At 47.3% G+C, this 15,360-nt stretch overlaps 1 protein-coding gene across 3 annotated transcripts; it reads right to left on the reverse strand.

Annotated features, from left to right (window-relative positions):
* Positions 1–1,360: 1,360 nt before the first annotated feature.
* On the reverse strand, positions 1,361–15,009 carry rgs20 (regulator of G protein signaling 20). 3 transcript variants are annotated; one of them, XM_030114612.1, is made up of 6 exons: positions 8,982–9,073; positions 8,762–8,823; positions 7,035–7,201; positions 5,414–5,488; positions 5,097–5,331; positions 1,361–1,563 (listed from the first exon to the last, which is right to left on the reverse strand). In XM_030114612.1, the coding sequence occupies exons 3-6, from the start codon at positions 7,196–7,198 to the stop codon at positions 1,375–1,377; spliced, it is 663 nt and encodes a 220-aa protein (XP_029970472.1). In that variant the 5' UTR covers positions 7,199–7,201; positions 8,762–8,823; positions 8,982–9,073; the 3' UTR covers positions 1,361–1,374. The 3 variants fall into 3 exon arrangements, with proteins under 3 accessions (XP_029970472.1, XP_029970471.1, XP_029970473.1); XM_030114611.1 differs by lacking the exons at positions 8,762–8,823; positions 8,982–9,073 and adding an exon at positions 14,730–15,009; XM_030114613.1 differs by lacking the exon at positions 8,762–8,823.
* Between the last annotated feature and the right edge of the window lie 351 nt (positions 15,010–15,360).

The raw sequence follows: 15,360 nt of genomic DNA on the forward strand, positions 1-15,360 counted from the left end.
CTCAAGATGAGACGTGGTCTGAAACCTTCAGCACTGAAACATCTGTGACACATGAAATATGTTGATCTTTCAAATGAAGATAAGACAGCCCAGTACATCCTATCTGTCATTTTATCACACTTCACGATGACATGTTTATCTCCTCTTTTGTTTTTAAAATTCTTTCAGACATTTAGATTAATTTTCAGTTTTTTTTCTTCATTTCCAGCAGTTTTCACCACTTTCGCTGTTTTTCCCCTTTTTCTTGGAGATTTCAGCCAACTATAGCAATCTGAGCCATTTTGAGCTATTTTACCTTTTCATTTTAGCCCTTTTCAGAAGATGAGCATCCTTTTGAAAAACACTTTGGTGTGCCACATGTTGTGTTTTGATTGTTATTTGTGAAAAATGTGCCTTTCAGTCGTAAAGGTTTCAGACTTCTGCTCCACCAGCAGAGCAGAGCTCCTGACTCACAACACCACCTAGTGGTTAAATGTTACAGTACAAGACCGGCCAAACAGACGTCTTTAAGACGACGTTATGACCTGTGTTTCTTCACAGTTTTCTGATTACTGTAACTGATAGCTAGGATTTGAACTATCCAATTTTAACTTTTAATGAAGGATTCCCATTGTCGTATAGGAGTTCTACACTGTAAGAGAAAGTTGAAGAAATTCTTCAAACAGTTGGATTCCTCCGTTAACTAAAGTCTGTGGTTCTTGGGACTTCAGCTGGTGGGAGCCGCTGTATTTCCCATCATGCTCAGGCCCTGGGGGGGCTGGAGTTGCCAAGTGGCTGTCACAGGTAAGAAAGTGTGAGGTTATTAACCGGACAGGGTGAACTGGTACAGTACCCCACAAAGCTGCCTGCAAGTACAGCTAACATGTAGCCTTTGACTTGAGCTTTGATTTTCATACGCAGTAAATAGAACCAGGCGTTTCCACATAAAATATCCACAATTCCATTTGCACTATGTACAAACTCATAAATATATATTCTACAGTAGGAATCATTTTCCCCCAAACAATCATACAAAAAAACAACAGACCATAAAAAACTCTGAACACAAATAAAATAGATTATTTCAATGAAGAGAAGAAGAAAAGAAAAGTGAAATCAAACGGTTCATATTCCTTTGGAGTGTGTTGCTCTGTTGATCTGTAGCAGTACTGTGATGTTGAGCCCTCGGGAGGTTTGGAGACCTGAGTGTCTTCGGTCAATGCAGATCACAACAGCGCTGAGATCCCTGGGAGGGGCCGGACCGGGGGCCCGGGGAGAGGGGGGGCGGACCGGACCCGGGGCCCGGTGTCACGTAATCCTACACTGAACATACAAATAAAAGGTTTGAAAGAGGGGCGGGGGAGGGGGGCTAGACGGTTTGAGGACGTCGGCGCTCTAGGTTTCGGAGGACTGCTCCGACAGGGCGTTGAGCAGGTTTTTGTAGGCGGGGGAGTTCATGAAGCGGGGGTACGAGTCTCTTTGCATTAGTGTGTAGATCTGCAGCTGGGCGTCGTCAAACGTGTGGGAGGTGGGTTCCAGCATGTTCCGGTTGATCGACTCACGCACACGGGAGTCCAGGCTCACCTGAGGACGACAGGACACAGCGTGAGCATCACTCTGAGAGGACCGATCGGCAGCAGCAGCCTCAAGACAGTCCGTCTGATGCCACAGACGCGTCAGGAAATCCCTGCTTCAGGCTCAGCTGTTTAATGTTGAGCTTGAACGTCTCTGAGTCAAGAACAACCAGATCAGAAAAAATCTTCAGGCGGACTCAGAACAGTTTGTCAGAGTTTCTAAAAGAGAGTGTGAAGATGTGGAGAACTATGATCTTCATGGCACAGTGAGCTGAGCTCAGCAGCTCCGTGGTGAGGGATCAATGCTTTGAACATCAACTGGCTCATGATGGAAGAATTCCTCAAACACATAAATGCAACATCAACTACAGTTCTGGTCAATACAGGAAAAACATCAACGCAGAGATTTATAAATAAGTTTTGTGGTTCCAGACGAGAAGTCTGCAACCTTTAACCACATGAGCCACTGAGTTTTTCCACCACATTAAATCTACCTGGAGACGCAAAATACGTTAAGCCTTTTTAAAGTGAACACAGCTTGTGAAGCTTCCTATTTAGCCATTTTTTAAAGGTGCATTAAGGAGTTTGCACGTTTTATGCAAAACAGCGCCCCCTGCAGGCCTTGGGCGTAATGCAGCTTAGTGAAACACTCGTGCCTGTGGCTCGCGTGCACGGAAGAGGGGAACTCCTTCCTCGCTCTTTTAGTAGCACTCAAGTAAAATGTAAGTTTCTTTTACCTGGTGGAGTCTGTGTGGAGCTGTGGCAGTGCTAGAAGACAGTCTTTTCTTACTTTCTGGAAGCTCCTGCTCAGTTGTTGCTCACTAAGCATCTGGCGGAGTAATGGCGGACAAAACGAAACCTAACAGCCGGAGCGTGCATTACGTCATTCCTCTCAAATTCTCCCCCAAAAAACTCTGGTGCCGGACCGGCACTGCGACTTTCAAGTGACAATTTAGCGCTGTTAGAGGTACTTGTAATGAATATGTCAGGGCACATTGTACACATCATTAAAAATGTGTCACATATTTATGGTGGAAAATAAGTATTTTTAAAGGTGAAAAACTCCTTAATGCACCTTTAATGTTATACAGAAACTTTCAGGATGGTGGGCATTTCATGACATTTCCAGCTGATTTTCAACTTGATTTTAGCAGTGTCATCCTTTTTTCCTGCGGTTAAAAAAAATATGCACGAAAAATTCAACTTTTTGAATGAGAATGTGTCAAAAAGGATCTGCATGGTTGTAAAAAAAATTGCATTTTTGAAAAAAATAGAAGTTCAAATGCACACATCTTGCTTTCAGATGCAAAGCATAAAACCCTACAGCCTCTGAAGTCACACATGCAAATTCTGTTCCTGGGTCTGCACCTCTATCTGATTGGAAGGCGACAAATGGAACTGTCCAATCAGGGAGCAGACAGCTCTCTGTCCTCCTGCCCTGCTGCAGACTCTTAGGGTGGAGTAGAGTTTCAACGTGGATGGAGGCGGGAGTCCGTCTGCCACTCAGGAGGGTTATAATTTTTAATTACTGTGGGACTTAAAGTTTATATTTAATGTGAGAAGTGAGTCTGCCCTGAACAGCTACCTTAACGTGGTGGAGAAGTTTGAGTGCTTGCATGATCCCAGGGTCACCTATGGCAAACAGGTCCTGGGTGACAGGCCAGACTTAAGAGGAGTTCAAAAGCCCCTGTGCTCAGATTTAAAACAAAGACTGTGATGTTGCCTGGGATGGCACAGCCGGGGCCCCACCCTGGAGCCAAGCCCGGGGTTGGGGCTAGAACGCAAGCTCCTTGTGGCCCGAAGGGGCTATGTGGGCCCGATCTCCACCCTGCTGAGGGAACATAGGAGCCGGGTGCAGTGTGGATTGGGTGGCAGCCGAAGGCAGGGTGTATTGCGACCTGATCCCCAGAAACAGAGACTAGCTCTGGGGACATGGAATGTCACCTCGTTGGGGGGGGGGGGGGGGGCTGAGCTTGTGAGGGAGGTTGAGAGATACCGGCTAGATATAGTCGGGCTCACCTCCACACACATCCGGGGCTCTGGAACCCTCCTCTCAAGAAGGGCTGGACTCTCCACTTCTCTGGCGTTGCCCGTGGTGAGAGGCGGCGGGCTGGTGTGGGTCTGCTTACAGCCCCACAGCTCAGCCGCCATGTTGGAGTTCACCCCAGTGAACCAGAGGGTCTCGTCCCCTTTCGGTCGGGGACAGGTGCTTCACTGTTGTCCCAGCTTATGGGCTGAACAGCAGTGCAGAGTACCCGACCTTCCTGGAGTCCCTGGAAGGGGTGCTGGACAGTGCTCCGACTGGGGACTCCATGGTTCGACTGAGGGACTTCAACGCCCACGTGGGCAGCGACAGTGAGACCTGGAGGGGGGTGATTGGATCGCACGGCCTCTCTGATCTGAACCCGAGTGGTGTTCTGTTATTGGACTTCTGTGCTAGTCACAGTTTGTCCATAACGAAGACTATGTCCGATCACAGGGGGGTCCATAAGTGCACTTGGCACCAGGACACCCTAGGTTAGAGGTCAATGATCAACATTGTTGTCGTGTCATCTGACCTCCGGCCGCGTGTCTTGGACACTCGGGTGAAGAGAGGGGCAGAGCTGTCGGCCAACCACCAGCTGGTGGTGAGTTGGATTTGCTGGTGGAGGAGGCCGGACAGATTTTCCAGGCCCAAACATGTTGTGAGGTTCTGTTGGGAATGTCTGGCGGAACCCTCTGTCAGCAGGGTTTTCTTCTCCCACCTCCGGGAGAGCTTCCCCCAGATCCTGAGGGAGGCTGGGGACCTGAGTCCAAGTGGACCATGTTCTCCACCTCCACTGTTGAAGCAGCTGCTCGGAGCTGTGGTCGGAAGGTCTCCGGTGTTGCCGAGGCAGCAACCCCCGAACCCGGTGGTGGACAGCGGAAATAAGGGCTGCCGTCAAGCAGTTTATTCAGCTAAAGGTCACTAGCCACCATCGTCTGTCCACCTTTTAAAACACCTGTTATATTAATATGAACTGCATCTGATACGTTTCCTGAATCCTCGGTTTCTGAGTTTTGTGTCCAACAGTACGGTTTGGGGGAAAATGTGTGGCATTTACTGTTTAAGAGCTAATGTTTCCTCAGTGTTGGTCAGAAAGACTCACAAGAAAGCTTGAATGAATGTGACAGGGGTTCTCTGCATAATGAGAATGAGCTGTCACAAGGATTTCCACCAACGTTAATGACTTGGGTACAGTGATGCTCAGAAACAACCATCTTGCCCACATATCCTCTGCATGCAGCCACAATCCCAGTTATTACTACTGAATTTTGCATCCTTGAGTGGTACTGAAATCTGATCTGGCCAACAAACAATGAAACCAAATCATCTCCATAGGATGGCTGTTGTACCTGGATACAGATGTTATGGCGTTAGCTTGCTGTTCCCAGTTTATTCTGATCTTTGTGCATGTCTTAACTTAAGGACTCTTCAGTTCAGACACACTGGATGTAACTCGGATGACACATTCATGAGACATGAGAGAATTTAGAGGTGACGATGGAACGAAGCTGCCAGACCTCTTTGGGTGAGAGGATGGAGATGTAGTCCTCGTAGATGACCCGAGCCTTCTCCTCGATCACACTTTTATTGGTCTCTTTGCAGAACTCCTCGCAGGCTAACCAGAAGAGCATGTTCTCCTCGCTGAACTCAGTGCGGAGAAACTGTCGGAAAGAGTTCCTCCCCGCCGGGCAGCACATCAGCTTATCGAACGACTGCCCCCAAGCACGCACCTCCTCGGCCGTGGGCTTCGGACTGTGGGCACGAGAAGACGACAGGAAGGAAGTTCAGCATTCATCCAGCTCACAGGAATGTCTGTGGAAAGGTGTAAACTGACCAGTCTTCACAGTCTGCGGTCCCTTCCCTGACGTCATAAGAAGCCTTCCGGTTCCTCTCATCCCGATCTTCATTCCTGGAGAGAAACCACACACAGTATGAACACACTGCGGCGTGCTGATCAGAGACCACACATCGTTTCATTTCATTCACTCGAGCTTAAATGACGACTCACCATCGAACGGAAGCTACATTTTGCAGGTAAACTAGTGACAAAAGCAGCAAAATATTCAAATAAATATCTACGACTTCAACTTATTCCTGCAGAACATAAAATAAACATGAAACACTATTTTCTGTTGCTCAATACACTTCTTGAGCCTCCATCACACACCTATAAAACCATGATGCCTGCTCCAACAGAGGATCCTGCAAACCACATTTCACTGCTTTTAACTTTGCTTCTATTCTATTCTATTCTATTCTTTGAAGAACCTGAAACACTTATCAGGTCACCTGATAGCGTGACTCTTCCAACTTCACACAGACAAACCATCAAACAATCAAATGAAACAGGTGAAATAACATAGCCAAGATGAGCGTTTTAATATTTAAATGTGAAATAAGTAACGTTACGGCCTTTACACGCTGGCTGACGGACAGGCTGAACAATCGACAGGCTGACCGACTTCTGGCTGTCTGACTGGCCCTAAGTAAAACTCCCTGGACCTGGATGAACTCGCTGCTGATGTTTATTGTAAGTCAGTTTCATGTGGAGACATGCTTCGGCCCTGTGAGAGAGTGAAAATAAGCCCTAACAACCAGCTAAGGGTGAAGAGATCTGTTCAGTCTTTCATAAAGAACATTAGCATCTCAATAAGGGGAGCTTCAGACCCACATGCAGCACAGCCAGCAGCGCTTTAAAGCCAAACAGGACAGAACCATCACTGGTCTCCAGAACAGAAGAGAGAGCACCAGCATCACTTTAAGCTCAGACGCTGACTTCATGATCATTCTAATATGGTTGATTTGAGCAGAGAGACACGGGAACTCAGCCTGAGACTGTGCGACAGCCAGCAGTGCCCCCCTCCTCCCGGCATACCCCCCTCTGTGGATGCTCAGCAGATGAAATCTGTCTTCTTCTCACACCAATTAAAGCAGCTTCACCAACACATTCCTGTGAAGTCATGTAAATTATTAAAGAAGAATATGTGAATATGAAGAGATTCCAGCTTCCCAGTCAGTATTCAAGGCTTTGACTGGCAGCAGTCAGCTTGATTCCGACTGTTGCTGAACAAAACAGCAGCTTTAAAACTGAAACTGATCCCAACATCTTTATCTCCCACAAACACAGGAAAACATGAAGAACTAAAGGTTTCCCTGTCATGAAGACATATTTCATGAATTCAAGATAAGCTGTCGTTACATGAACTTTAGGAGCTGCAAAACGCCTCATTTCAAATGTTTAATGAATTTGATTTGATGAAGTGTAGTGAAGGGCAGTATGGTGGAGCAGTGGTTCAGAAGGTCTGGGTTCCAACACCAGCTGTGTGGAGTTTGCATGTTCTTCCCCTGTGTGTGCATGGCTTTCCTCCCTCAATCCAAACAGCCTTGATGAATGAAATGTGGTGAAAACCTTTTTTAGTCGAGGTGAATGAGGACTTGCTTCCTCCGGGACCTACCAGGAGCAGCTACAGCAGCAGCACCAGCAGAAGCAGCAGGCGTTGGAGCCCCGCGGATTGGCCTGGCCCGGCTGGTCCTGCTGGGCCGGTGCGGTTCCCCCCGCCGCCGACTCCTGCTGCACCGACATCTGCCTCTTTCGCATCTCCATCCGCTCTGATCCCATGGGCTGCAGACAGGAGGGGGGTGGTGGGGGGGGGGGGGGGGGGGGGCACAGGTCAGGAACCACGTTCAGCTCAGACTCTGTGCTGGTTCATGTGAGACGGTCAGGATTGAGACCGGAGCTGTTTGCTGAGCTCTCATGGCCACATTCACACATTCATGTGCATCCCCACCCGCCCGGCCGCCCGCCGCCCCCCCGCCTGCCGCCCCCGCTGATCCCTGTGCCCAGGCTGCAGCATGTGCCGGCACGCCGGGGTGAAGCCATGATGTCACGTTCACACGGGGAACCCAGCCTCCATCTGATGTCACCTTCGTACGTCCAGCCACTCACAAGGAGTGAAAAATGAGTATTTTTTTTTTTTTCTTTTTAGAAGGATTTAAACTTCAGGCCGTCACCAGTCCCAAAGATGAGACAAACACCCAGAGCTGCAAAGATTACAAATCTCCACAACACAACTCTGCAACCTTTGTGACCAACAGAGAGTTCTGATCGTTCTGAAGCAGATTCAGTTCATCTGGAAACACACACGTTCAGAATCAATCATTCCGTTTATATAGACCGAGTTCAATCACAAAAACTGTCTATTATGAAGTGACCAACCTGCAGTTTAGATCAATATTTAATTTTTTTTTAATTAGTTCTGGGTTGTTAAAGGATCTGGGCATTATGTGAAGCTTGTTTGATCTGTTCTCAGTCATTTTTAAAAATTCTTCTTTGTTGCGACCTGTTTCAGTGATCTGATCTGATGCTCTGCTCCACAACTCTTCAGCAGTTTCTGAGGAAAAGCAGCCGGTTGTCGGTGAACGTAAATGAATTAGACTTCTCTCTGTTTGGATTTAATCCTGGTTATCTTGCCAATAGGCCTATTGAAAGGCAGAGTGCAGGAGACAGAGCAGACTCAGATCTCACTGGATCGACCTTCCTTTCCTTTAAAAGGCACATTTGACCAGTGAGAGGAGAGTCTGCTGTGCAAATGGAAAAACTCTCAGCTCCCATACAGAGGGGCTGCAGAGCCACATGTGGCTGCAGAGCATCCATCACATCCAGGCCTGCTTGGACCGCAAGACAGGCTTCTTCCGTTCGGATTGGAGCAGATGTGTCACGGCCAGGTCAGACGCTGCCAGATCCTGTCACATCATTTATGTAAGCGGGCTGTCGGCGCTACCTGACTGCTGATCCGCTGTGCAGAAATGTCTGAAGATCTGCTGCGGAGCGGGGGGAGGACGGACGGACGGACGGACGGACGGATGGATGGATGGATGGAGGTGTGAAGGCGCAGCCTGCAGACCTCCATCGCATCCAAACCCGTGTGTGCGCAGCGTCGGCTGCTCGGAGAAAACGCGGTTCCGACCCGGAGCTCGACCGGCGGCTTCGTGTTTCGTGCGTCTCCGCCGAATCGGCTCTTTTTTTTTTTTTTTTTTACGCATCGGGGCGCTACGAGAGCTGACACCATCACACTACGGCCACGGACCAGGGGGGGTGGGGGTGGGGGTGGGCGCATCCATTCAAAGGATAAATCACGATAACGCCACATTATCGTGCAGAAAGAGAGAGAAGGAAACGCACTGTTCCTCTTACTGGTCTCACCGCGGCGCGGATGAGAGATCCGAGCTGGGCTTTAATGGCTCCTGGAAGACAAGAAGCAGGAAAAAACAGTGCACCGAGCGAGCCGCATGCACGTCAAAATCAATGGAGAGTGGCACCGTGAAGAGCCGCGCACGGTGCGCGGTGCACGGCCGCAGAGAGCCCGCCGAGAGCCGGACCAGCCCGCGCTGCGAATACTCACAATTTCACCATGTATGCAAAAGCCAGAAGAGGGGATTCTCTGCCTTGATTACATCCGATGGCACATCAGGGCTTTTCTCCCCGACCGGCTTCTCCAAGTCAGTACGCATGCGTCTTCCCTCCAGCTCATAGCGGAGCAGCAGAGAGGAGGCAGATGAGGGTCTGGAGCCCCCCACCAAACTGCCCCTCTCAGCGCGCACAGCGCGACGCTTCAGCAGCTGCCTCACGTCCGCGCGCTGCTGCCAAACCCCTGGCTGACGGACCCAAAGCGGCCCAGCAGAGCGCAGGCTGATGTTTCTGGCATTTGACAACATTTTAAAGCAAACTGACATGGACAATAAGGATCTCCGGGCAGTTTGCACGCCACGCCACTGTTTGTGCAGAGTTTTTAATGAAAATACATGTGGACACTAGGGGAAAGGTGCAACTGAACACCAAGCCCCTGTTCTGTCCTCCATGGATCACTCAGTGGCTTCATGGAAGAGATGAATGTCAGTGGGCGGTAGGAGAAGACATGTTCAATTCTAGCAAACTCTGAACCCTCCATGCTGTCCATCATGAATCAGTCAGCACAAAAACAACACATTTTACAACAGTTTTCATGTCAACAAACAGCTAAAACACAATAAAAGTCTCCTCTTCAGATGTTGCCTAAATAATGACTATTTTAAAATAAATGTTGAGCATCTCAGGTCTCAATGTGTCACCCAGCAATTAAAACTAATGGCGAACACATAAGAGTCGAAATGGCTGGAAAGATGATGCAGCCAAACTCAGCAAACATGTTTTGTGGCACCAGGTGAATTCTGTTTGGTGTGAAATGTGTTTTGGACATAAATCTTTCAGAGTTCTGTGATTGAGAGTTCAGGAAAACACCTGAAGACAAAAGAGGTATCCACCATCCATCCACCATCCATCCACCCACCCATCCATCCACCATCCACCCACCCATCCATCCATCCATCCACCATCCACCCACCCATCCACCCATTCATCCATATGTGCATCTCCATCCACCCATCCATCCATCCATCCACCATCCACCCACCCATCCACCCATTCATCCATATGTGCATCTCCATCCATCCATCCATCCATCCATCCATACAGTTTCTGCTTTCCAGGCCACGCAGAGACATAGTCTCTCCAGTGTGTCCCGGGTCTTCCCTGGGGCCTCCTCCGACTGGGACATGCCCGGAACTCCTTCGTCCTGAACAGATGCCTGAGCCACCTCAGCTGGTGGCTGCTGAGCTCCTCCCCCTATCTCTAAGGGAGCGCCCAGCCACCCTACGGAGGAAGCTCATTTCAGCCAGAACTTGTCAATACGAAGTTCAAGATGTCTATGTCACAGCCAGCATTAGTTGATAAATGACGCACAAGATAATGATGGACACGTCAGCTCGATGTAGACATTCAGACAGTTCACAGGCTGGATATATGTCAAGTCTAACGGCCTGTTTGTCACAATGAGGGAAGTGATCATGACAGGCAAGAGGACCTGTCATTCAGCCAGGAGCATGTGCAGCTGAGGAGGAACCTGCTGTGCTACGAGGACCGGGAGAAGGACGGTACAGACTCTACCGAAGCTGACGGTGCAGGAAACTGACATGACCGATGATTGTAAAAATTCATCTCAAATATCAACACCGATGTTTTCACCGCGATAAGTTAACACAAGTAAAAATAAATACGTTCAGCTGACTTGAAAAAAGGTGGAAAGTTAAAGCAGACACAAATTCTCTTCCAAGTTAATGTTTATTATATATCTGCAAGTAATGATGACTTACAAGAAAGTTCTTCCTACTTGAACACTGAAGTTATTTACTTTCTTGTTTTACTCTGAACAAAGCTGTTCTTCCACTAATCCTGTCTGGAGGATGCCTGATTGCGTCAGATCCCAGAGCTAGGCAGGGTAGAGCCTGGTCGGTACCTGGATGGGAGACTGTGAGGGAACACCAGGAAGCCTGAGGGCTGCAGTGAGAGAGGGAGTGGTTGGAGTTTGAGTTCACTGGAAAACAAAATGCTATAAAATCAGTGCAGTGCTGTTGTGAAAACGAGATGATGCTTGCCGTTGAAAAGACGTCCGTAACACCCACATGTGGGTTTCATATAGCGGTCCTGGGGATGTTGATACTACACGTTTAGCCTTCTGGCTTTACAGTCTGAACCTTGGATGTGCAAAAACGATGAAAAGACGTCCTTGGGATGTGTCTTTGCTGAGTGGAGAGTCACTAACATTTGTCTTTTCCTTGAAGTCTGCGCTCTCTTTCTTTTTCCTTCTAACCTCTCCACTGTCGCTCTCTCTCTCTCTCTCTCTCTCTCTCTCTCTCTCTCTCTCTGTCGCTCAAGTCTGGTTCTGCAGGTTTCTTCCTGTTAAAAGAGTTTTTTCTTTCCACCATTTGTATTATTTGCTCTGTGATAATGTTGCTCTTTCGCTGCAAAAGTTCCTTGGAATGTCTGTGGAGTTAGAGAAATAACATTGAATTGAACTGAAATTGAAATTGGATATTTTTTTTCTTTTTTAAAAGGAAAGAAAGAAAGAAAGTTATCTTCAGTGTTAGTGATGAAGTTGCAAGATTAGCAGATATTCATGACATTCAAGTAAAAACCTCTGGTAGAGTAAAATGCCCAAATGGTTCAAAACAACTTGAAGTACTTCAACTGCTGAACTGACACTTTGATGATATATTGAATGTTATAATTATTATGGGTAAATTCTTCACTCGCAAATGTCGTTTCTTAAAGACCAAGCCGTCGTTTTTTACTTTTCACAAAGAATTGTTATTCTTTCTCTCTTCTGTGTCCTTCATGTAAAAAACAAAACCTGTAAAACTGAAAAGTATTATTGATGATCTGGACCTTTTAAAAACCCCTAGTAATGTATGTACTGGTTTTTTTTTCACTCCTTGTGTCCTTATCCATATTTAACTTTGTGTCTTGTTTTTTGTTTTCACATCCTTTATTTCTGTAATGTTTAACTCCTGTCCATGCTCATTCGAACTGTACCAATTGTACTGCTTTATTTGAAAAGAATTGCCAATTTTGTTGTAAATTTCAAATCTTTGTTAATAAAAAAGACAAAAAAAACTTCAACTGCTGAACATCGAGATCAGTGGTTCTCTAATGAGGTTACTACGACCCCTGGGGGTACTTGAAGGTATTTCAGGAGATACCGTGAGATTCAAAAAGGAATGTTTTAAAATGAGCAACAAAGCAAAAATCCTAAAATATAATTTCATGAGAATAAACCCAGAGTTTCCTTCAGATCATGATTGACCCTACCTGGCACATTCCACACGTTTACAATGAAGTTCATGAATCCAGATGGTTCTCTCAGATAATGCCAATAGAGAGCACTTCAGATGGATGATTACCTCCGTATGTACAAATCTTTATTTATTATTGAATCATGATTTGTTTTAGTTTTAAGTTATATTGATATCAAGAAACACCACCGCAAATAAGCAACGTTTTAAACTGTGATAAAAATGTAATAAATCAGAAACGTTTGACATTGTGCTGTATTTTATGTCTTGATCTCTTTTTTCAACCAAAACTGCTTTGCCCTGGTCACAGGGTGCTTGAATGAAAAAAATGTTCTTGGGGATAGCGTCAGTGAAAACAGGTTGAGAACCACTGTTCTAAATGGACAAAATTAGATTAAAACAGATGAAACTTCCAAAATTAAAATCTCAAAGTTACCTCTGTATTTCTTCTGACTTCCAAACTTGTTACTGTGTAGAAAAAAAGAAAAAAAATGATCAGATGTTCCTGCTGCTGTTAAATTGCCCACTTTGGAACAAACTGACCTCCTTCCAGCAGGGCAAATACCAATATAAAGTTTGTTTGTTTTTTTCTTGAAAAAAACAAAAAAACAAATGAAATATTGTGAAAATGAGTTTGTAACGTGACAAAATGACATCTGTCGGTTTATTTTTCCAGAGGAAATCACTACAACAGTCTTTTTCTTGACTTTCACTAACAATTTTATATTCAGTGAAGCTTGCTGGAAAACACTAACGTGTGTGAGGAAACTTTGACTCTTTTCTCCAGACATGAAGAGGACATCTGGGTTTTAATGTACACTTCAAACCCTTGAAATATAATTTAATCAGATGAGCTGGGTTGTGTTTTTTCTTCCTTTTTTTCCAGTTCAGTCTGTCCTCTCATCTCATGTCCTCCTTCATCTTATTGAAAAGAACCTGCAGCGAGACAACAGCGCCATCCGAAGGCAGGCTGGAGCCACAGCAGGTCTGATCCACAGCCTGGGACACTGACTGCTGCTGCATGTCATTATCACGAGTTCATGTGATTGTTATCATTGTTTAATATGATTATTATCACTGTTAAATGTGATTATTTTTGCAGTTTAATATCATTAAACTAAAATCCAGATTACAGAGCATCTTCCTCCTCTAACATCCAGATTATAGAGCATCTTCCTCCTCTAACATCCAGATTACAGAGCTTTCACTCTGCTTCAGGCCTATCTCTGAGAGTGTTTAGGTTTCTAATGACCTCTATCACACTATTTCAGGGCACACTATCTTCTTTTATAAATCTTCTTAAGCCTCCTTCAGACGTGAAGTGCTTCCTGAAATAGTTTGGCATGAGTCAAATACGACTGACGCTTCGCTGGGAGAAATCTGACTGCAGCAGCACAACAACAACAACAGCACGGCAATCAGAGAGATCAGAAACTCAGATGTGAATGTTCCTCTCAGCTTCACTCATTTCATCTCTCAGGACCAATCAGAGCAGCGTGAGCTGTGTGTCACTGCGTGAGAATCGAGTCTTCTGAAAGCCGTGCAGACTCCTGAGAGGCGGCAGGATCTGGACCGGGTCCACAACGAGCTGTGAAGACGGAAACAGACCGCTACGGGATCACGACACGTAACCAGATCACCTGTGATGGCAGATTATACTCCATCACCGTGGACGAACTCTCTGTCTTCACCGCCAAGAAATCAATTCATCGTCCTCTTATGTTTTAGACCACGTTTCCCAGTTCAGACCTCCAGCTTCACCAGGAAGGGTTAGCAGTCCGTCACACACAGGGAGAACATGCAGACTCCACACAGAAACACCCAGTTTGGACTCGTACCGTCCGTGAGGTGGGAGGACACTGCTACAGCCTTGTTTCCCTGGTTACTGGCTGCATGCTGTTCCAGGCTAAACGATGCTAATGATGCTAATTCTACCTGTCTGGCTGCGACCTGTCATTTCCCTGCCCTTCGCCCACCGATGCCCCCGTGGTGCGTCCAGCTGTGCTGTGCTGGGATGAAACGAGCCCCCAGGCTGCTGGCTGATCACATGACGGGCTGGTTAACACTGGGGGGAACCCAAGTCCAGAACCTCCTCACACACACAAAACACACAATTTAGGATTCATCTCAAATATTTTATATGATTCTTAATTTAATGGAGGGTAAAAAAGAAAACTCTTTTAGCTCTGTTCTACGTTTTGGGATACTTGAATGAAGTACACACTATGACACTGACTTCTGGGTTCGAGGCCAGATACCGATCTGTGACAGTGAGCAGCCACAGTCACACTAGAGGCCATTCAGTCTCACTAATAAACCTCGCAGGAGGAAACTGGAGAGCCTGTAAGAAAGAACGTGCAAACTCCAGCGGGGATCTGACCTTGTTGTTGGGGTGGGGCGGGGTCAGGGACCACTGCACCACGAGGCAGTGCTTGAGGTGCATTGGGATGATGTTGTGGTGTGGAGGGAGCTGATGTTCATACCTCAAGGCACACCGTCTCCTGCTCCTCCGGGTCCGGGCCACGGTAGGCCACCGGGTACCCGGCCCCGCTCCGGCAGGACCGGGCCAGCCCGCGTATCTGCTGCCACATCAGGGCCCGTGCGCGTCGGATCCCCCGCACGGCAGACGCGGGCCTTATCTCCCACTGCCTCCCCGCTCTAACACATGGCATGCTCCGACCACGAGGCCCCGCCCGCCACGTGAAGCCCGGGCCGGCGGGATCGGCAGAAATCCACAACGTCTCGGTCCTCTCGCCGCTACGTTGTCCCCACACCTGTCCTCAAGCTCATGGTGGGGAAAGACAGAGAGACGCAGAGAGCAGGAAAACAGCATGAGCGGCCCTGATGGAGAGAGGAGTGTTTACAAAGGAGAGGGCAGAAGGGGATTAGGACAATGTTCCCAGTGGATGCAATCCTGATTCCTCTGTGCTTAGGCCAGATTAGGCCTGGAGGTCTTAGTGTCTGAGCGAGACACAGGGAGGAAGACCGTGGGATCACGGTGACTGGACGAGCCGGATGGATCCCTCCGTGAGGCAGTGGATCAATGATACTGTGGGAAAAGGAAACATATGTTCACTACAGGCATGATACTGTCACAGCACTGTCCCACTCAGC

Source organism: Salarias fasciatus, chromosome 18 (genome assembly GCF_902148845.1).
Source record: "Salarias fasciatus chromosome 18, fSalaFa1.1, whole genome shotgun sequence".
NCBI lineage: Eukaryota > Metazoa > Chordata > Actinopteri > Blenniiformes > Blenniidae > Salarias > Salarias fasciatus.